A 21,790-nucleotide genomic window follows, 5' to 3' on the forward strand; every position below is an offset into this window, starting at 1 on the left:
TACACAACATGCATATTACATTCTGATTTATTACAGAGATGAATATGCAGAAAGAAACCCAGCGAATTCTAATAACACAGTACAATGTTAAAACATAGTGTGTTTATTTAAAAAAAAAATTCCTCTTCAAGTTAATTTGATGCTCGATGAATGTAATCTTGTTCCAGATGTTCTGAACTTGTTACAGCTGGATTTCACTTCACCAAGCTCCATGACGGACACATAAACAGCTCAGCACAAATTATTAAATACATCAAGACATGAGATCATGTTGCTGTATTAACAAGTCAAACTGACCTCAGACAGACACACGGCACTAATACAGACTTGCTGTAAAGACCTGTCGCTCAGTATGAGACCATAACAGTACTGTGTGAAAATGAAAAGTGAAATAAAAGTACAAGAAGGCCACACAAATAGTGAAATGTATGTGGTAAAGTATTACTGGGCAGTTCTAACTTTATCTAAAGTCTTTAATGAAAATGTTTTGATCTGACATTAGTGTTTTAACATTAGCAAAGTACAGAGAACAGCATGATACTTAATGCTAACGTTAGTCAGCTAGTGTGTTGTGAAAGATTAGCTGGTCATATGGTGATTTTGTGTACCACTAAATTTTTATCCTGAGTGGGAAGGAATTAAAAGTACTGGAAAATATGTTTGTTTGTTTTTTAATTCTGTATTTCGTGTATGTTTCAAAGGCTTCAGTTTTATTCCAGAGTATATATTGTATTGGAATCTGTTTTGCATGTTTTTATGGGGCTAGCATAAATGTTAGCTTCTCCAAAAGGCTAACATCACCTGCGTTATATGTGTGTCTATGGGGCTGTATTTTTTTTTTTTAAGTGATTTAGCGTTGCGTTTCTGTCACAACAAACACACTAAGAGAAAGGATATTTGGCTAGTTTTTCACCTGCTAATATATACATTTTGACCCTCTAGTTGGTGAACTACTGTAGCTAGCTAGCATGTTAGTAGGCTGGAATATGCTAGCTTTAGTCACAAGCGTTCCTTTGTATTTTATCTGCCAGTTAGCAGTTGGTTGTTAACAATAATGCACAACAAGAAAGAATATTTGGCTTGTTGTTTAGTTAGACCCTTATATAGTTACTAGTTGGTGAACTGCTGTAGCTGGTGAGTAACAGCTAACATGCTAACAGACCATAAGTATGCTAGCTTCAGTTACAATATCTCTCTCAGCTTCTTTCTATTTTCTCTGTGCTGTGCCATTTTATCCCTCCAGGCATTTTGTTCTCAGGATTGTACATCAATTCATTTTCCTCACAGGAGTTACTGAAAAGAAGAAAAGAAGATTTATGTGCTAGCTAGCTTGTAACTGCCTGTTAGCAAGCGTGTTTGCTTGATGGCTAATGGGACAATAACACACTACAAAAGAAAATATTCTGCTATTTTTCTACAAAAAATCTTAAGTCTGATGCTTCTCATGCTAGTTAGTAAACTATTGTAGCTGGTGAGTAACAGCTAACATGCTAGCAAGCTGGAAACATGCTAGCTTCAGTTATAATATCTCTCTTAGCTTCTTTCCATTTTCTCTGTACTGTGCCATTTGATCCTTCCTGGCATTTTGTTCTCAGGATTGTACATTTTAGTTTCATAACAAGACTTATCGCTGATGGGAGAGTAAGACTTCTGTGTGAGCTAGCTTAACTGTTGATTCACAAGCTTGTTTGCTTGGTCGCTAATGTGACAGCAAGTTCCCACAGTTCATTCATGAAATAAACCGCTGTCTCAAAAATGTGCCCCTTGTGTTTAAATTCTGACAACAAAGAAGAGTTACTAAAACCGGATAATGTAACACAACTGCTAAGCTACATCAGCATTAAGCTACATCCATTTTGAACTGTCTGGTTGGCCTTTCCCTTTAAGGTCAGCACCATCTTGACAACTTATTATTGGTTTAAATTGAGATAAAATTAAAAATGCCCTTTTAAACCCTTTAGATCACATCCCCTGTCATATTGTGCACATATTTAATAATATTCAGTCCCTCCAGGAAGTTGCAATGTTGCAATCACAACAATTCACGCAAATTCAGACAATCCCACTGAATTCTGCACGACCTTGCAACTAAGTCCAAACTCCACAACTTAACCACAGATTTGACCAATCATTGTAGCTTTCCATGAGTTCCACCAATCATAGCTGTTGCCCACACAAATCTAATGCATGTACGTCTCAATGAACTGACTCAATGTTTTATTTACTTTTTTGTATTTATATTGTTTTAATTATTTTGTTCTGTTCTGACTGAGTCTGAGCTCCAAAAAGATTCTGCCTCTCTGTGGAATACCCCACCAGGTTCACCGTTTCACCTAGAAATACAGCAGATTTATTAGAATTTTTGTAATCCCAATTCTTTTTTGGTAAGGTTACTGAGAACACTCAGAAAAGAGTGCATTTTCATTCCAACTGGATCAAGCTGCCATTGATTTTTAATTTTTTAAATTTTAATTTAATTGCAAAAAAAGCCTAAAAACATTGCAACATGCATCGCAATTTTTTAGAAACAACGAAGCCCAAAATAAGCCTGTGAAATCCTGGAGGGACTGAATAGATGCAAAAAATCTCAAAATCCATTATTTTCTTCCTGTAAAGTAAAATATGAAACCTACCAGTTTCAACCAATAAAATCATGACATCAATCTTCTACTTTTAGCAGCACAGAGCTAAAATTCATTAGCTAGCTAGCAAGAGCATGGTACATCAGTTTATGAAGCTAGATCCCCTTAAAATGCCGTCATCTGGACTTTAATGCTTTAATTGCTTTAATGCTTAATTCACGTCTAAGTGGAAACTGAAATGAAAAATTTGCGGTTATATTGATTCCTGTGAAATTAACCGACTTCTTTCTTATAAATACTGGTGTGACCAGGTTTTTAAGGTGCAGAAGAAGCTCAGTAATGTGAGGCTCAAAACACAGTGAATGAGCTGACTTTTCAAAGCAGGAGTACCCTTTTTCCCACCTTTGTAGGCTCCACTACCCAGCATACACCTGGGGTGTGAGTGGCGGTGGCAGGTTGTCATTGTCCATGTTGTTTGCGTCGATTGCAGCGACTGTGCGGGGCAGAATCTCCAGAGGGTATTTCTCCAGGATGTCGTTCACCTCCCTCTGCACGCCCTCGGGCCAGGAGAGGAGGTCGGCCTGCAGGCTCTGAGCCGCCTCCATCAGCGTCTCCTGGCGGCTGCTGAGGCCTGACAGCAGCTCCAGGTTGTGGTTGAGCTGAGCCAGGACAGGGTTGGTGGGAGTCGTGCCAGGTGCCGGGCCAGTTTGGGGCCAGTCGACCTCTGAGCTGTTGAAACGCGGCGAAGCCTGGCCTGACATGTAGCGCTCAAATTCCTCCGGGGAAAGGTTGAGAGACTGAGCATCCAGCTTCTCGATAAAGGCCGCTGCACAGCACTAAAAAAGAAAAACAAAGGAGACACAGCAGCTGAAAGTGATGGCTGACATTCAGTTTACATCAACCTGGGGCAGATGGCATCCCTGTTCAAGGAATAGCTTGATATTTTGGGAATTATGTGTATTTGCTTATGGTGGACAAGACTTAAACCAGTCACAGGTCATCTCAGAGACTGGCTGTTCTACTGGCTGTTCTACTAGTGCAGCTGCGCGTGCACGTTCCCGCGGTGAGACCCTGAATCAGTGGCTGAAACTCCTGCAGGAAAGGTGCTACAAAACTGAATTTTAGCTAATGAGTAACATGATCAGCCCAGGAGTTTGTCAGCTCACCCAGTTACTTTTGACTTCACCGTCAGAGGATTCGTGGCAGACGGGAGCTTCTGGAGGAAGAAACACCGCAGTTGCTCTAATGCCAACTACTTTATTGACAAAAGGGGAGCTCAGAGTGTATGTTTTAAACGTTTGGGATTTGCTTCTCAACCCCTCCGCAGCAGCAGCTCCTTCAAAAATGAGTCCTTTCCTGATTTGTTTTTGTTATATGTGGACCACATGGTGGATAAGTGATTTAAGATGGTGACTGTGTGCATGAGACGCAGTTTGAGGAAGAGCCTGGAGCTTGAAACGTCACACTAATAAATGTTACGAGCAGGATTAAAATTTTAAAGATAAAGTTTAACTGTAAAGAGACGACCCACACAGCTCATTAATAATCACCTTCCCCTCTTCAGTCTTAGTAGCCAATCGATTTTGCACGCACAGCACCACTGTGAAACTAGCGGCCTAAACAAAGCTGAAACTGGCTCTGATGAAGACTGAAGTACCAGGTTGGTGAAGTAGTATCCGTCCTCTCCGGTCATCAGCCTGCTGGGGTTACAGAAGCGCGTGATGTACTGGATGTTGGACTGAAGCCGCGGAGGGTTGGCCTTGAGCACGATGTAAATGAGCGCTGGGAGGAAGTCGTCAGCTGAGGCCGGCTCATTCTTGGTGATCCGAATGGCGCTGAAGATGTGTTTACTGCAGCGTGTAATGCACCCGAGTTTGTCCCGAGGAACCCTCTTCGAGTCCATCTCAATGATATCTGGACAAAGCACAAAAAAAACAAAAAAAACTTTTTTTTTTATCGCTGCTAGAGCTGAAAAAACGAGTCCGACTGACACCAACTATTCTGAAAAATGATTCACTGTTTGAGTCATTTTTAAGCAAACTACTAAACTTAGTGTTTCCAGCTGCTCAAATATGAATATCTGCTGGTTTTCTTCACCCTCTCTGACAGTAAATTTAATATCTTTAGATTTTGGACAAAAACAGTGAATTTATAGATGTTAACTTGGATTCTGAGGCCGTCATTATCGCAGACTTACTCACTTCCCTCTGGTGGTCTCCAGCCATGTGGACAGATTTGGTTTTATGTAGTGCGAATATCTGTCTCTCAAGGTTTCTGCCTCCTTCCTAACTGGCAGAGTGTATTTTGGGGGTAAATAAGAGACACTGTACAGCTCTTTGTTCTACTCTAAAGTTAAAATATTTCTAAGTGAAGCCCCACGTTTTATCATTTTCAAATGATCCAAACTGCCTGACGCTTAAAGAAGGTTTTATATTCTGTCTGTCTTCGCCACCTGCACCGCCTGGAAGCCATTCAGTGTTGTTTTAGTTTTTTATTTATTGTTAATATTAAAAAGGAAGAAAGGTCTTTGGTGAAATATCAGAGATGCTCCTTTTTGTCTCACCGACAGAGGGGTGTGTCTGTCTGTGTTTTTGATTGTCAGCAGCTGACAGGCTGCCAGAGTGCCCGAGTTATATCAAAGGGAACAAGAGACAGTAAATAAACTTGTCCTGCAGCCTGTGATGTGCAGACAGCCTGTTGTTAGAGGTATCGAAGAGCAGAATATAAGTGACAGAATACAGTGTTTCAAACACAAAAAAATGAGGAACTGTGTTCTGGTACAGATACAATTTAAATGTGTGCAGTTGGGGACTTTGTTTTTGTTTTGTTTGTTCTAAAATTCATATGAGGCGTGTTTTTCCCCTGACCAGATTAACAGAAATGTCCAATAATTCATGCGTGCAGTGCAGCTGCCACACATCTGCACACGTGGTCAAGAAGGTCACAACATTTCAGTGCAGCTGCTTTCTGCATCAAAAGAGATGTTTTTCCTGAAAACTGACGGTCATCATACAATGAGCTTTTGATTATCCACGCCAGTCGTTCCCAAACACTGGGTCGGGAGCCACAGATTTTATTTGGGTCCCCAAATAAATAAAATATTTAGATTTATGTCTGCTGTACACCTTTTATAAAACATTTAAATGTGTGTCCTGTTTTACTGATGAGAGGAAAAAAGAACCTGTTAATTCCATCAAAATGCACTTATTTTGTCTCATTTATGAATAAAGCTAAAATGTATATTGTTTTCCTGATAAAAGGAAATGAGATGGCCTGTTAAGTCAACTGCCAACTATTCTGATAATCAATTAATCAGTTTAATTAATTTTCTAAGAAAAAGAAATCTGAAATCTTAAATGTGAATATCTGTTTGCTTTCTTTACTCTTTTATGACAGTAAATTGGAAATCTTTCAACTGTGAGTGAAAAAGACATTTGAGGACGTCATCTTGGACTTTGGGAAACACTGATTTACATTTTTCACCATTTTCTGAAACAAACAACTATTAATCAGTTAAATAATCAACCTCTTAATCGATTATGAAAGTAATTGTTAGTTGCAGCCCTAGAACATATTTCTCATTTATAAAGTTTTAACTGGAATTTCTTTTCAATATAAAGATAATATAGGGTGATGTAAAAATGGTCAGGAAAGTTCGTTTATATGCAAATGAACTATTCACAGAATTTATTGTTAAGAATTATTGTGACGGTTTGTCATGTTTCTTGGGTCCCCAGGAAAAAAAGTTTGGGGAAATGCTGTTGAACTTTGTGATTAAAAAAATGTAGTTTTTTTTTTTCACTGCTTAAGGCTCACAGTAATAATGATTGTATAATGTTTTCTGAGAGCACTGTCTGGTTCCTTAGCAACCACAAAAGTGACATTTGCATAGGGCTGCACAATTAATAAAAGTTTTACTGAAATTGCAGTATGATTTTTTGCCATTTTCAAATCGCAGGAGGTGCAATGTGTCTTTAAACGTTTAAATGATTGAATGTGGTGAGACAGAGATGTCCTGTCCTACACATCAGATTCTACAGACGTTTCCATTTGGAACAGATTCCTGCAAAAAAATTACAACACAATCATTTTAACATGTTTTTCAATCAAAATAAGAATAATGATGAAAACATTATCATTATCTCTAATATCACAAATCATATTGCCATTGCAATATCATCTTTTTTCAAAATTGTTCAGCCCTACATTTGCAGGTATGTTTACATGCTGTTTACTGTGATGCAGCTCAGCAGCTCATTAGCTCTCTACTGTAGTCTGTTTAGTGTCTCATGCAGCAGGTTAAAGTGCAGAAGTCAGATAAGAAGGAGACTTTAAGACTCTGAGTAGGAAAGCTAGTTTGTGTTGTTGTTTGTTTGTTTGTTTGTTGTTCCTGCTTTTCCACCAACACGTAACCAATTTGGTTCTGGTTTATGCAACTAATGTTGAACTGTTCGGAGCATTTCAGCTGGAAATAAACTGGTTTGGTTCAAATAATAGCAGATTTTCTGGACTGAAGCTGGCGTGTCATATTCTGCAGGCCGCTGTGTGTTGTACCAGAATGAAGCGTCCTAGATTACATCAGTTCCACTCCAGACTACTGACAACACGGGCTGGTTCGCTAGACAGCACCAAGGTTGCTCTGCCTGTGAGAGAATATACTTTACAATTAACCGGTTTCATTTGCTGTCTGGAAACAAGTTCTCGATCTACACAGTAGCCTGCAGATAATTTAATGCAAAGTTAGGGGCACCATCATGAAACCAAGAAACATAAAATAAAAATTTGTTTCTAGATATTTTGCTCTCAAAGGAGAACTCAGAACATGTGATGATATGTACGTGTGCTGCAGAAAAACATTCTTTTATTTCATTTCTTCTGACCTGTTATTGCTTTGACCACGTTCTCAGAGACTTCAGGGATTTCTTCATCCATAGACACACACAGCATCTGGATGGTCACCCAGTGTAAGGCCCTGCAACACAGAATCAGATCAGTCTAAACACTTAAAGCTTTGTTTTTTGTTTTTTTGTTTTTTTAACATATGATGTAACCGTCACATTTGTTAGATTCACTTCCCCCCTGGGTGACACACACATGCCGGCTGTGACTGTACATTCACACAGAGAAGAAAAATGGAGAACAATGTTAAAAATGGCTCCTGTTTGATCAAGGGCACAAACTGCAGTCAGTTCAGACAGAAGTTTTCACACTGTTGAAGATTAAAGACACCCACTGTGTGCTGATGCATGTATAAGGGACTGTATAACTTAAACTAACCAAGTACATGACAGAACTTATCTACTAAATGCAACACTAAGGCTGGGTTAACATGGTAAAACTCTCATGCAACTAGCTGCAGGCTGCAAAATGCATGAAACGTCTTCTATGCAACTTGACAATTACAGGAAGCAGTTCAAAATAATCATTGTCTCATGCAACACAATTAACAGTTAATTTAACTAAAATTAGTTAGCTAGATTGTTTTTTAAATATAAAAAATTTCACACCAGCAGGAAGTGTAATTGGTACTGCATTAGCATCTCTGCATCTTTTTTATTTTCCTGTTAGTCACCTGTTCACTGTGAAGTTTGTTGACAGCGTTACAGACCAAGTTAACGAGGAAAATGTCCGTCTGAAAACCTCCTTGTTGGTTCGTGTTGATGATAAACCGTTGAAATCAGTGAGAATCGGCTGAAATGTTTGGAATGTGGAATGTTTGATGTCATCATGTGACACGTCAGCGTTTTGATTGGCTGTTGCATGACACTAGTTTCACAAAGTTGAGTTTTGCACCGGTTGCTGCTGAGTTTCAAACATGTTTCAGCTGCGTTACAAAGGGTTTTATTGCCCTACAAAGGAAGTCCTTTGTGATGTGGGCAAATATCTTCACTCAGATGTGTTTTGTTTTGGAGAAGATGGGTTGAAATTACAGAAGCTGCAAAAAGCTGCAGAGAAACCACAGAAAACCACCAGTCACTGTGTTCTAACATGTAAAATACCTGCAAGAAATATGTGCAGTATACTCCTACCACAGAGTCATATCTCTGATCCCAGACATGAAAATGCATTGAATTAAAATGAATCAATCAGTGTCACAGTTTAGCAGAAAAGGTTTGATGGTATTTAATATTTTTTTCTGTTGCAGCATATTGACTTTTATATTTAAAAGTTTACTTTATTAGAATATGAATATTAGTAGCTTCAAATGCTCAGAAACCTCCCAAAACCTTTGAAATAATTTGATTTTAAAAGTTACTTGGAACATCACAAGTGTACTGTAATATAATAATAAATATTGTAAATAAATAATGGCTTTAACAGTAATGTAAAAAAATAACAAATTTTATCATTATCAGATTAAGGATTTGATCATATTTGTCATTATTCTGCTTTTTAAAGCTAAAGTGATCAGATAAAATGGAGGTTTCTGCCTTTTCCTTTGGTATGATCCAAGATTTTTCAGGAAGCTCGGCAAACACAGAATACAGGAACTTCCAAATAAGGTCAAAGGTCAAATCAGAGGTCAGGATTAATATGTAGCAAGAATAACTTGATATAAAGCTATAAAACTGAAACATATCCAATTATCTGCCTGCAGGTATTTTAGCTGGACAACAAGAACTCTAAGAAGTTACTGCCTTTTTACTTTGTAGCCTTACCAACTTAAGTTGTGTGAAAGTTTCATCTTGTAAATGCAGCTTAAAATCACCAAACTGCCCTCAAAAGAAAATGCAACTGCATTATTATTACTATGAAAGCATCACTGTCTGCTTTGAATGTAAGGAGGCCCACCTTATCCTCGTCTGTGTGGCCAAGTCCTTCTTCTCGTCATCAGTGGTTTCTGGGCAGAACACGCTCTTATACAGACGAGTCATGATGTACTTCTCCACCTGGTCCATCACCTGCTCCACAGACTCTGAGGAACCTGGTGAGCGAAGATTCATCAGACCGCATCAGTTAAAGCTAATAATGAGCTACAGATCAGTGGAAAATCCAGCGTGTGCTGCCATCTGAGGTTGCTAAGCACTCAGGTTTATTAGGAACTTATTCATGAAAATGATCGGTGAAAGTTCCAGATTAAAGATGAGATCAAGCAGCCAACCTTTAAAGTGGCTCATCAAGCGGTCGGCCATGTTCTGGTAGAAATCCTGAACACACTCTGACAGCTCGTCTGCGCTCAGATCCTGATGAGTCAAGAAGTTATCAATCGAGTTATGAAAACACTTCACAGTTAACCTTTTATTATAAAGACTATGGACCCTGGACGTCAAATCATTACTTAATTACAACACACCTTCTTGCTCGACATGTTGACGATGAAGGCTCTGCACTGCTTGTGGATCTCCCGGCCGGGTTTCTGGAGGTTTTTCAAGAAGTCCACAAAGTCCTTGGACACTTGGTCCGTGTCGAAGCTGGCATGGCGGCTAATGGATGGACTGGGGGTCTTGCCCTCTTGGGTTTCTGGTGGGGAAGAACAATGTTTAAAAAAAAGTCATACTTTTTGGCTGCTTTCCCTTCCTCCTCCACAATCTGTGTCTGCATGGAGCCAGTTCAGCCAGACAACAAGATCTAACATGGTGAGCTTTACAGGTCTTGGTAGGTGTAATTTAATTTCTCTTTTATTTGGAGAAAGTCAGACTAGCTGTTTCCCTCCGCGGTTTCTGTGCTAAGCTAGGTTAAGCTCCAGCTTCGTGCACTTAAAAAAAGGTCCACAAAAAAAAAAACAACAACGAAAAAACAATTTCAGTTTATATTTAGAATATTTTCACTGCTTCACAGCTTTCTTTAAAGAAAACCACCGGTACATAAGACAAATTTCTCTCTCATGCGAGCTCAACCAGACTCAGTTGGCAAAACATTTTACCTCAAGTCACACGATAACACACACAAACTAACAGATCGAGGCAGTGGTAGACCAACAACTCCTGTCTTCTGTGAGTTAAAATGACTGATTTCGCCTATGGAGTTTGATTGGTTTGGGGAGAGCGATTTTTGGCTTATACAACAGCATAAAAGGCTTCTGACGGCAAAGTAAAGTGGTAAAAATATTCTAAATATAACGTGCACTTAAACTCATACATATTTTTTCTTGGTGGACCCTTTTGAAGTGCCTAAAATACATTTTGCTGCTGACCCCGTCCACAGCAGCACATTGTTTAGCTTCCTGCACCGGTACTCCTCTCTGCTTCTCCAAACTGGGGGGGTGTGTCGACTGCCATCTACTGTCACTAATACACTGACTATCCTGTACATTGCACTGAAGTATTCAAGCTCTATTTTCCTTTTGTTGCTCTCAACCGTAGTTTTTTGTCTTTGTTCTTAATTGACGTCAGTCGTTGTTGTCTCAGTGTTTAAGGTGCTTGTTGTCAGTTGTTTTAAGTAATGTTTGCAGTGCAGCTGTTTATTTTCAGTTCTCGTTTCAAAGAAAGTGTACTCTGTCATTGTTATCTAAATTGCTGTTTAGTGGTTAGGTTATATTTATTGTTGTGCAGCAAAGGGTTTACATGAAAAACACAATACAAAAGGGCAACGTCAACAACAATAAATAGAAAACATGAGATAAAAACCACATACTAGTTCAAGGGAATGGAAATTTCATATCAAATATGCAAGAATGCCAAAGTGCAGATGTGCAAAATGTGCCAGCGCAGTGCAAGGACCGTAGTCAAGGTGCTAATTGCTATTGAGCATCTCTATAACACTTGGAATGAAAGAGGCATGAAGAATTTTACCAGTTGATTCCACCAAATACGGCACATCTGCACCACGGTTCTGATCCGTCCTCTGCACGGCTGCAGGCCCCACCAGCAGCATTTCAGAAGCGTTTCAGCAGGGGAGCGTTTCGCCCGCCTGATTATGTTCACCTGCCTTTTCTGTGTCTGACTTTCTGTTCGTTCGATCTGCTCTGCGCTATTTGACGCAGCAGCCGTCAAAAATAGACTTGGTGTGTACTTGAAGCAGAGCAGAGTGGAAAGCTGCTTCTGGGACGCACCGCGGTGCTGCTGGTGGAATCATATGCAATGTGCAGAATGGCTGCGGTCAGCTTTCAGTTGCCCTGAAACGGCGACCTGAGGGCAGCAGCTCAAACTCCCTCTGGACAGGATGGTCCTGACAGACCTGTATGGCATTTGCCCTCCTAAGAACCTGCCTGTTATAAATGACCACAAGCTCGATCTGACTCCTCCCTGAGATTTTACTTCCGAGTCGATTCTTACAGGACAGATTAATGTTTCCAAACCAAGCAATGATACAGAAAGTTAAAACAGATTCCATGAAACTTCTGTAACAAAGTGGTCATCTCAGTGGAGACATTAAAGGACATTTTTCTGAAGAAATAAAGTCTTTGTTGGACCTTTTTCGGGGTAAAGTCCGCTTCCAAATTCAATTTGTTATCAAGAACAACACCCAGACACCTTTTACAACAGTTGGCGGTGGCTTTGGTGGTGACCTCCTGAAATCAGTTATCATATTTTTTTGTTTTAGACACATTTAAATTTGTCTAAGAACATGCGAACAGAGACAGCAACCCAGGTGGGAACTGGTGTAGAGAACACTGTCAACTCTCATCTATTAGTTAAAAAGTCCATTATGCAAGTTTAAAAGATGAGCATCTCTGCAAGCAGGAATGGCTGCATGATTTTAAATGCCAAAGAGAAAGTGGTTGTTTGTTTTCAGTCATTGTTGTTTACAAATAAGCTAGAAGTCCTGTGTACACTGCATCGGTTGCATTTTCTTACTTAAATGGTAACAATGCCTACATGTATCATCCCTGTCAAATAAATAAAAAATAAATATAGTAAAAAGAAAAAGATTAGCCCAGGATGAAAAGTCGCACCTTTCTTAGGAGCAGTGCGCGATGACGGGCTGAAGAACTTCTTAACCGTGGTCACTTTCCGTGTCTTCTCATTGGTCTTCTTCTCCTCAAACTTGGAGAAGGGTGCCAGAGAGGCGTGCGCTGGGTGCGGCTGTGGCGCTGTGGACTGAGAGTGGGACTGTGTCTGAGCTCCGTGACTGCTGGCATACGCTGCCTCCTCCTCTCGCTGCAGCCTGGCGCCAAGGACATTTGACAGAGCAAATACCAGTAATCAGTGGCAAATTATAATGATCAAGAGTAACAGAACGAGCTCCACTTATTTTACGGAGGAAAACTTAGCATCCAAATAATACACTCTCTGCTGCAACATAGTGCAAGGCGTGTGGATTTCTTTTCAGCAGACGGTCTTACTTTTCTGCCAACGCCCAGTCGTCCTGGATCTGTTTCTGCCGGACCCGCTGGTACTCCTCCCTCCAGCACTTGGAGCACAGGCCCTGCCATGCTGCGTTGCCATAGTAACCACATCCCTTTTTGCACAGCAGGTCTGACTGGTCCACATGTATCCCCCGTCGCTCCGTCCGCTGACTCATGATGCCGGACAACCTGGAATGCAAAATTGATCATTGAACACATTTGTTAATATGTATTCGCTGCCGCGCTCGCAGCGTGTTCATGATATTTTCAGATTATCACAGTTTTGCAATTCACCAATCTCACATTTATGGACAAAAACAGCCTTTCCATATCTTGTTGATCAGGTACTGAGCACACAAACCCCAAGTGAATGCTACGATGTTTACTGGAAATGAAACTTTTCCAAGCACATTAGTCATAACAACTAAATAAACTTGTAGTTAAAGGGATAGTTCACCTAAAAATGAAAATTCAGTCATTGTCTCGTCACGTGCAGATTGAAGGTCAAGTTTAGTTTTTTAAGTCCACAAAACAGGAAAACAGGTTTGGATCTCCCAAATAATTTAAGTGAATGGTTAGCAGTTTTCAAACGGAAAAAACAATTGAAAAAATAAATAAAATGTCTCTATACTGCTCGTCTGGACTTGCAAGACGTTAAAAGTAGAAGTACTGATTTAACTTCTTTGCTCATGCAAAACTGTGAATGTCCAGGGTCTTAAATGAACTCAAAGTTTTAAAGTAATAATTAGCCTCTGTCGTGTGAGATATGTACTGATGCCGCACTTCCCAAACACTGGGTCAGGACCCACAGGTGGGTCACAGGAGATTTTATTTGGGTCCCCAGATAAGAAAAACACTATGGAGGAAATTATGCAAATTTAAGATTTATACCTGCAATACTTACTTTTATAAAGCATTTAAAATATGTCTGTTGTTTTACTGATGAGAGGAAAAAAAGCCTGTTAGTTCCATCTAAAGGAATTTATTTTGTCCATAATTGTTTTCCTGATGAGAGGAAATTCAAAAATGAGATGGCCTGTTAGCTCAGCCTAGGAATTTATTTCTCATTTGTAAAATTTTAACGTGTGTACGGTGATGCGGAAACAGCAATAAAAAATGGTCAGGAACATTAATTTATGCGTAAATGAACTTGCATGAATGAAAGTTTGGGACACAAACACTGATTTAGACTGAAGATTTGATTGGATGCTGTTGTTTATAATTCATTACATGCCAGTGATTACAAATTAACTAATACTCTGAATAATATTTGACAAGAATACTTTATATTTTTACTTAAATAGTTTTCTAACACGAGTACTTTTGTTTGTAAATGAGTAATATTTTTGTAATGTAACAGTACTTGTACTTAAGTACTCTTTCCCACCACTGATGAGTAAAAACAACCATGTTAGTGAGGTTTTATTCCACTTTAAACGTTCTGATCAGCTTCAATTCTCATTTTTATGTCTCTGAATCGCCACAGGAGGAATAAATACAGTTTTTGAAGAAGATATTCACCATTTTCAATCCTAAATCTCCTCATAGATGGTCAGTTTAGTTGAGATCTGATCCCTGTGAATGACGTGACTGTAGCTTATAATTTACATAATTATGAAACTCACTAAACCACTCAGTGATTCCTTCTCCTCTGCCTGAAGGCATCTGGCTCTAAAACTATCAGTCGTTTTGTGTCTCCGCTCATTTATTCGGGATTTTCCTTTAATTTGTCACGTCTGTAAGTCAGTCAGCAAAAAAAATGCTGCGGTATTTTACTTCACAGATCTCATAAGAGTTAAGTTAGCTCGGACAATAACGCTCAATATGACATGTAAGTACAAACTACACTGCTTCTGTACTCACCTGTTATGTTTTCACCGATCACAAGCAGGAGCAGACCTCTTCTTCTGTTACGCGAGACGACCAATCCTGCAGGTTTACCACAGTGACGTTACCTTGACAACAACACGGAAGTGTAGAATTAGAGACATTTCGCTAATTTATTTGTTTTTTTTGGACAGACTGTTTCAAACATAAAGGATCGTTGCGTCCAGAAATGCTGGTTTAAGTCAGTAGTCCGTTTTACTTCCGCATCTGGGACTAAATTTCACGGTCGTGTCTCGAAAGGAACCCCAGACCCGCGAAATATCTCGCGAGAGTGATAATTCTAACCCAAACCCTGATGTTTCTGTGACCCTAAACACGTACTTTCTATTCCCAACCATTCAGACAGACTCTACCACCGTATTGTTACTTTATAAAACAAAACTGGCTTGTACACGGTGCATAATGAAAAACGACGCATACAATCTCGCGATAGTTTCCAAATCAGACGTTACCTTCTAGACACGACCTTCATGAGGCGAGGGTCACGAGAGCGGAAAATATCAGACACTTGATCATATCTTTAAAAAATATCTATTTTTATTTCTTATTATTTTAGGGTAGGTGTGGTGTGGTGTTTGATACTTTTGTTAAATACAAAAAAATAAATACCTTTTCATTATAAATATGATAATGATATTTTCATTAATAATTTACAATTTATCCCCTTTCCTTTCCTTTTGTTTTTTCTTTTCTTTTCTGTACAAGTTATAATATTTTTGTACAACGTGATATACCCCTGTCTCTTTTGTTATTGGTCCCCTGTATACTAAATCTATAATGTGTCATTTTGTTAATTAAAAAAATCAAATAAAATCTATCAGAAATCCTAATGCCAAACAACTGTGGAGTCATGATTTATTCCTGATCATATCTACCATCACATTATATTACTTTGGAAAATATATATTCACAGAATGAATGGAATCTCTGTTCACTCTTCTATTTGATTAATTTGTTTGTTTGTTTGCTTCATATTCAGAAATCCACATTCATAAACAAAAAGACAGACTTTTCAGGGTTCACTGACCATCAGAAACAATACATTTCTTCTATATCTGAATGTACAAATACAGGCTTAAAAAATATGTATTTAAATCTTTATTTTTTATTTTTTACTACAAACTTTGGTCCCTTTGGTGTGTTTGTAATTGCAGACTCAGATGATGATAGTTGATTTAAAAATAAATGCATGTATCAGACATTATAAAGATTACAGGGTCATCAAATCATTATATACGTTTTGAAATCTATAATTTATCAACTTTAAGACTTACTAGACCAGTAGTGTGCATTATTGTCACATGGGTTGAAAGGAGTTCTTGGGGTTAAAAACTTATTAACAAAATGATTATTAAAGGAAGCAGTTTGACATTTTTGGAATTATGTTTATTTCCTTTTTTATTTCCGAGAGTTAGATATGAAGATTGATACACTCACCACCTCAAATCTGTCCTTTAAATATGATGTTGGTGCCATTTAGCTTAGCTTAGCATAAAGACTGGAAACAGAGGGAAACAGCTAGCCTGGCTTCATCCAATAGTGACAAAATCCTCCAACCACCAACATCTCTAAGCTCGTGTTGTATCTCATTTGTTAATGTGTACAAATATGTGGTTTAACTGGGGGTTATTTGTGACTTTGCTGCACACACACAGCTATGTTTAGACATTTTCTCACAAGATTTTACCAGCTACAGGTGGTCTGTGGACAGCCAGAGGCTTTGAATTTATTTGTGGACCTTATTCAACAAACCTGACATCCTTTTTCCTTATTGACATTAAGGTTAATGTTCAGCGGTTGTGTCTGAATGCCAGTCTGATTAGAAGAAGTTCTATGGTTTTTTCAGCGTTCTCCTCAAGCTGACAAAACACCAAGAACCCTGTCACTCATCTGATATATTGATTTTGTTCATGTGACGGTGTTTTAAGCTGCTGAGCCACACTTTAGATAAATCCTGCACTTTCAACCTTTGAGTCAAAGAAAACATGACGAAGTTGTGTTATACTCTGTAGGTCAAATGTTGATGATCTGAGATAACAGACAAAAAATCATATCTACAAATATTCCTATAACATTTGAGAAGTTCTGATGAACCTTTTTTAGCTGTTTCCTCCTGGTTTCTGTCACCTACCTCATTATTAAAGCTGTGAAAATGTAATTCATTATTTTTCAACAAAAAAAAAGATCCATAAAGAACAATTTTCTAAAACAAAATCACCCCAAAATATAATAAACATGAAAAAATAACCACACTTATACCATGACTAGTGTCTTTGTCTAATTATGAGCATATTTTCAATGTTGACATGAAGTCACATGACCTGAAAAGGGTTAGGATACAGAGACCATCTGAGGGTTGAAATGACTGATGAGGTGCTCGTTTTATTTTTGTTTGTTTGTTTGTTTGTTTGTTTAAAAGACCAGTGTTCTGTTATGGAAGTCCATTTCTGCCACTGAAAAAAAACATCCCCATGGTAAGTCATAATTATGAGATAAGAAAGTCTAAATTATGAGATAAAAAGTTGAAATCCTGACTTTTTATCTCGCGGTGGTGCAGTGGTTAGTAACTGCTGTCTCACAGCCAGAAGTTCCCGAGTTCGAATCCCTCAGCTGGCTGGGGGTCCGGGGAGTTTGTGACTGGGGGCAGGACCTTTCTGTGTGGAGTCTGCATGTTCTCCTCGTGTTCACAGGGGTTCTCTCCAGGTACTCCGGCTTCCTCCCGCAGTCCAAAGACATGCAGCATCATGGGTTAATTGATAACTCTTAACTGCCCGTAGATGTACCCCGCCTCTCGCCCAGTGTCAGCTGGGATAGGCTCCAACTCCCGCGACCCTTCAAGGATAAGAGGTTACAGCCAATGAATGAATGAATCTCATAATTTTGACTTTTTATCTCATAATTATGACTTTCCACGGGGATATTTTTTCTCTCAGTGGCAGAAATGAGCTTCCATATTTCTCCTAACTTGGACTGAACACCATCAGTGAAAGACTTTCCACATCATCACTCAGGTCATCATCTGTCTAACTTGTCTTCAGCTCGAAGTCGTCCCTCTGCCTGAGCAGGCTGTCGAAGACTTTCTCGGCGTACCTGAAGAAGTTTCTGTTCCTCTCCAGGTCCTGAGCGTTGATGATTCGAGTCACCAGAGCTTGTTGTATGGCCGGAGACTGACAGGGGTGGTGCTGCACGCTGTGACTAACGTTGGTCCGCGGCTCGATGACCAGCAGACCCAGACTGACGATTTCCTTGTCCCTGTTGTGTACGGCGGAACTGTTGACTGTCTTCCTGTTGTCCACACCTACAGTGGTTTCATCACTTCCTTTTGACACATTCAGGCCAAAGTCTTGACCTGTTTTACAGATTCTGCTGCTGTCAGTAGTTGAATTGTATGTGGCGGTCTCATTTAATCTCTCAGATGAGACGTTTGGACTAACCAGGCTGTCATTTAGGAGGCCGTTACTTGAACAGGTCATATTGACTTTGTTATCTTCTCTTGGTCCACTGGCCATCCTGGTTCTGGGTTTTCGGACTCGTGGAGCTGGGGTCTCCTGGATGTTTCTGTGCAGATAGGCCGTGTAGTCCTGAACCAGGCGATCAAACCCTGACTTATAAGACCGACGCAGCGACTCAACTGATCCTAAAGGCACAGAGTTCAGACGAACCTGTTGAAACAAGAATAAAGGAGCTTTCACATCAACAGTTCAGTGCCAACAATGCAGGACGCAGTGTGTCCCGTGCAATTAATATTTCCCTTTTTCCTCTGTCCTGACCTGGTGAATTCTCAAGTGTAGATGAAACGCAGCTCCTGCTAACCACTGCTGCATGGACACTGAGCTCATTCTCTTCTTCGTGGTCATCCTCTCGTAATGGTCGAGCAGCTCGAGTTTCATCCAGGTGTCGTAGAGCTCCGTGGTCTCGGCCATCTTCTCCGGGTCGTTGGCGATGCCGGGGATCAGGCGGAGGTAGCTGTGCATGATCCATCCGATTCTCGAAGAACTGCTGATGCCAAACATGCTCTTAGTCTGGGGTCTCTGGGGTGAGGGGTCCCCCTCTGTTGACCCTTGTGCCCGGACCTTGTGGGATAACAGGAAGTATGCAACTCTGAATTTCAGTAACAGTTTTAGCATTTAGAAGATCAAACTCTTGGCTTGTAATGGGCCAACCTCCTACTATTCATTTATTTTTAATTAATTGTAGTTATCAGCTTTGTCACATGGAGTTCACATCTTACAGAGTTCACAGAATATTATTTTATTAATTTCCTCTCAGCATAGTCATAGTGAAGAGCCATTTAGTTGTTGACATGTTACAGTAGAGACACGTCTGATAGAAATGTTATTTAATGAATTTGTCAAATAATAGAAAGTTTACCAGTGCTTGAAGAGTATTCCTGCCTTTTCCAAAGCCCCAACATGCCAAGTTGACTAAAAAAAATGTTATTTACACCACGTTTTTAACCTGAATCTTCACTGTAGATCTTCAGCTTGGAGCCGAGTTCACGTGCACACTGTCTGAACTGTGTGTGTGTGGTGTGACGGTGTGCAAACAGCATATTGGGGCTTTAGAAAACTTGGATTACACCAGACAAGCAGTATGGAGGCATTTTATGTTTTTCATGTTTGAAAACTGGTCATCATTCACTTCCATTGTTTGGAAGATCCTGCAACACTGTTTTCCTGTGAAACTCCAGCAGAGTTATGTGGACTAAAAAAATAAACCCAACCTTCAGTTAGCATGAGGGTGAGTAGATAATGACTGAATTTTAATTTTTGGTTGAACTATCCCTTTAACACTTTTTTTTTATTGTCTGAAGTTGTGAATTCTTGTCTGGGACAAGGGTGTTTTTGGAGCAGAGTAAGTTTAGAAATAAAAAAAAAATTTAAAACAAACCAAAACATTTCATGAATTACATATATTTCATATATTTAAATCCTCAATAAAATACATTTTCACCCAAAATTGGAACAAGAGTGTTGGCATTAAAAAGTTTTTTCACTGGACATGATTTGTTCCAATGGGTGATTCAATAATGCCACACAAACCCAAACCCAAAGAGTTTTACCCACTTGTTGGGCGACCTGGTCAAACAGCATGGACAGAGCCAGAGCTACAACCCCGACCCCTCCATGTGTGACCCTGCTGCCGCCCCCCAGCTCTCCAGTCAGGCTGAGGCCGAACGCAGACTGCTGCTCCCTGCTCATGCCCCGCTGTAAGAAGGCGTACTGATGCTGCAGGGCTGCGGAGGAGTCCAGAGACAGGAAGGTGGTGAGGACAGGGTCCAAGGAGATGTCCGGGATGACGCTGGCGTCTCGAGCCACAAAGAACAGCTCCTGGACGGTGGCTGGAGAAGGAAGACACAAAGTTCGACCTGTCAGGATCATGGCTTCGTCCGTGTGTGTTGCTGTGTGTGCAAACAGGTCTGCTTGTTATCTGTGTTTTTGACCCCTCTGTGTGTTTGTTTACCCCAGACCGATGTTATCAGCATGACCAGTCCAGTCCACCAACGCACACATAAATCAACTTAAATCACTCATTCTTTACAACTGGGACAAATCACAAACAAAACTCTAATAAATTTAGCTTTGCAAATAAAATAATTGGCTAAAATAAGGAATAAAAAGATGTTCTGTTTCATTATCACTATTACAGAATTACTTTTCTGCTCTTCTTATTTTATTAATTTTCCTTTTCACTTTTTTTTTACTTTTACTTTTTCTGGATTGATTTTCCATTATTAGAAAGAAAAAAAAAACCTTTTTTTCTTTTCAAAGTGAGCAGAAGTCCTGAAAAGACCGATGAAGGTGACCAGAGAGCTTTCTGTGCACATTCAGAGGTCAAGGCTGAAGGAAGACATGACGAGGCAGACAGACGAGAGGCTCCTGTTCATCATCATCAGCTGAAGGATCAAAGCTGTAACAGAGGGAAGAAGAGCTACGAGGACTTGGTTCAGAAGAAACTGCCAAACCCTTCTAGGGAACTGGAAAAACAGCTAAACCAGAGAGCGTCAAGCGTGAGGTCACACAGAGAGATGACGCCCCAGACACACACCGGAGAGGATGGAGACATTTACAAACCAAGTCTGCAAACACAAAAGTCAAATTCTGCAAAGTTACAAAAAGATGAAACAGACAGAAAGAGGCAGCAGCTGTATACAAACTCAGCTGTCACAGCTCAAATGAGCACATCTGTCCTTTCAACACTAGAGGGAGCCCCACAGCAGACTGTTTAGACTGTAAGTTAGACCAAACCATGAATCCTGGAAGAAAAGATTGAAGGCGACTGGGGCTGTCTGGGAACCACCGAACAACAATGTCACAAAGACAGGCACAAAAACACCGAGTGAAAGAAGAAACAGAGTCAAATCTGCAGATACTAAAGTTGTGAAGAACAAAACAGACTTCAGTTCTACACTCGGCAGACACTTGCAGAGTCATACAAGAACAAATGAAACCACCGGTTGTCGCTATTCGCCAAACCTCTGCAGAAAATCAAACAGTTCAGAGAGAGAGTTGGAGAGAAGAGAAGTCCTGCAGAGAACATAAACAAAGTCAAAATACTGCCATGGAAGTGAATAAATAATAAGGGTCATATCTATATTGGAATATCGTGGAATAGCTTTTTTGTAAAGGACAAATTTGTAATATATTTACTGTAATAAATCATAAAATAACTATGCCCCGTCATCAAAGATTAAGGAAAGATGTTGAGTTGAAATACTGGCTTCTCTGAAAACAACGCTACAGCTGCAGTGTCCTTGCTTGTGTTTTTGTCAGCAGTTTCATGTTAATTACAGTTCAACTTAATGCCACATGTTTGTGGAATGAGTGTCTGTTTCTGAGTTGTAAGAAATCATCAATAACCTTTAAGAGGGAGTAGATGTTTATAACTCATGAATGATTGAGCAACATGTTAATGAAGTCTGGCAGGCAGTCAATGAACTGAAACTCCAGAGTGTATTTTCAGAGCAGTGGGCTTTTGTTGACAGGATTACAGACTTAACATTGCACTGACATGCAAACAAGACTCATGCAAACTTTGTTCCTTTGACTCTGGTGGCTGTTGATCCTGTGCTGCTATCAAAGATGAACTGACT

General features: G+C 39.7%; 2 protein-coding genes across 2 annotated transcripts; both read right to left on the reverse strand.

The window, feature by feature from the left end:
- Positions 1-2,980: 2,980 nt before the first annotated feature.
- rabgef1 (RAB guanine nucleotide exchange factor (GEF) 1) lies at positions 2,981-14,905 on the reverse strand. Its single transcript, XM_084730079.1, has 9 exons — positions 14,674-14,905; positions 12,808-12,999; positions 12,418-12,629; positions 9,877-10,043; positions 9,685-9,766; positions 9,375-9,507; positions 7,463-7,554; positions 4,240-4,496; positions 2,981-3,418 (listed from the first exon to the last, which is right to left on the reverse strand). The coding sequence occupies exons 2-9, from the start codon at positions 12,984-12,986 to the stop codon at positions 2,999-3,001; spliced, it is 1,542 nt and encodes a 513-aa protein (XP_084586205.1). The 5' UTR covers positions 12,987-12,999; positions 14,674-14,905; the 3' UTR covers positions 2,981-2,998.
- A 1,492-nt stretch (positions 14,906-16,397) lies between these two features.
- On the reverse strand, positions 16,398-20,099 carry LOC146319505 (uncharacterized). Its single transcript, XM_084730081.1, has 3 exons — positions 19,764-20,099; positions 18,468-18,770; positions 16,398-18,359 (listed from the first exon to the last, which is right to left on the reverse strand). Exons 1-3 carry the CDS (start codon positions 20,076-20,078, stop codon positions 17,721-17,723), a joined length of 1,257 nt encoding a protein of 418 aa, XP_084586207.1. The 5' UTR covers positions 20,079-20,099; the 3' UTR covers positions 16,398-17,720.
- Positions 20,100-21,790: the final 1,691 nt, after the last annotated feature.

This window comes from Lutjanus erythropterus, chromosome 11, assembly GCF_056507025.1.
Source record: "Lutjanus erythropterus isolate fLutEry1 chromosome 11, fLutEry1.hap2, whole genome shotgun sequence".
Taxonomy (NCBI): Eukaryota; Metazoa; Chordata; class Actinopteri; order Lutjaniformes; family Lutjanidae; genus Lutjanus; species Lutjanus erythropterus.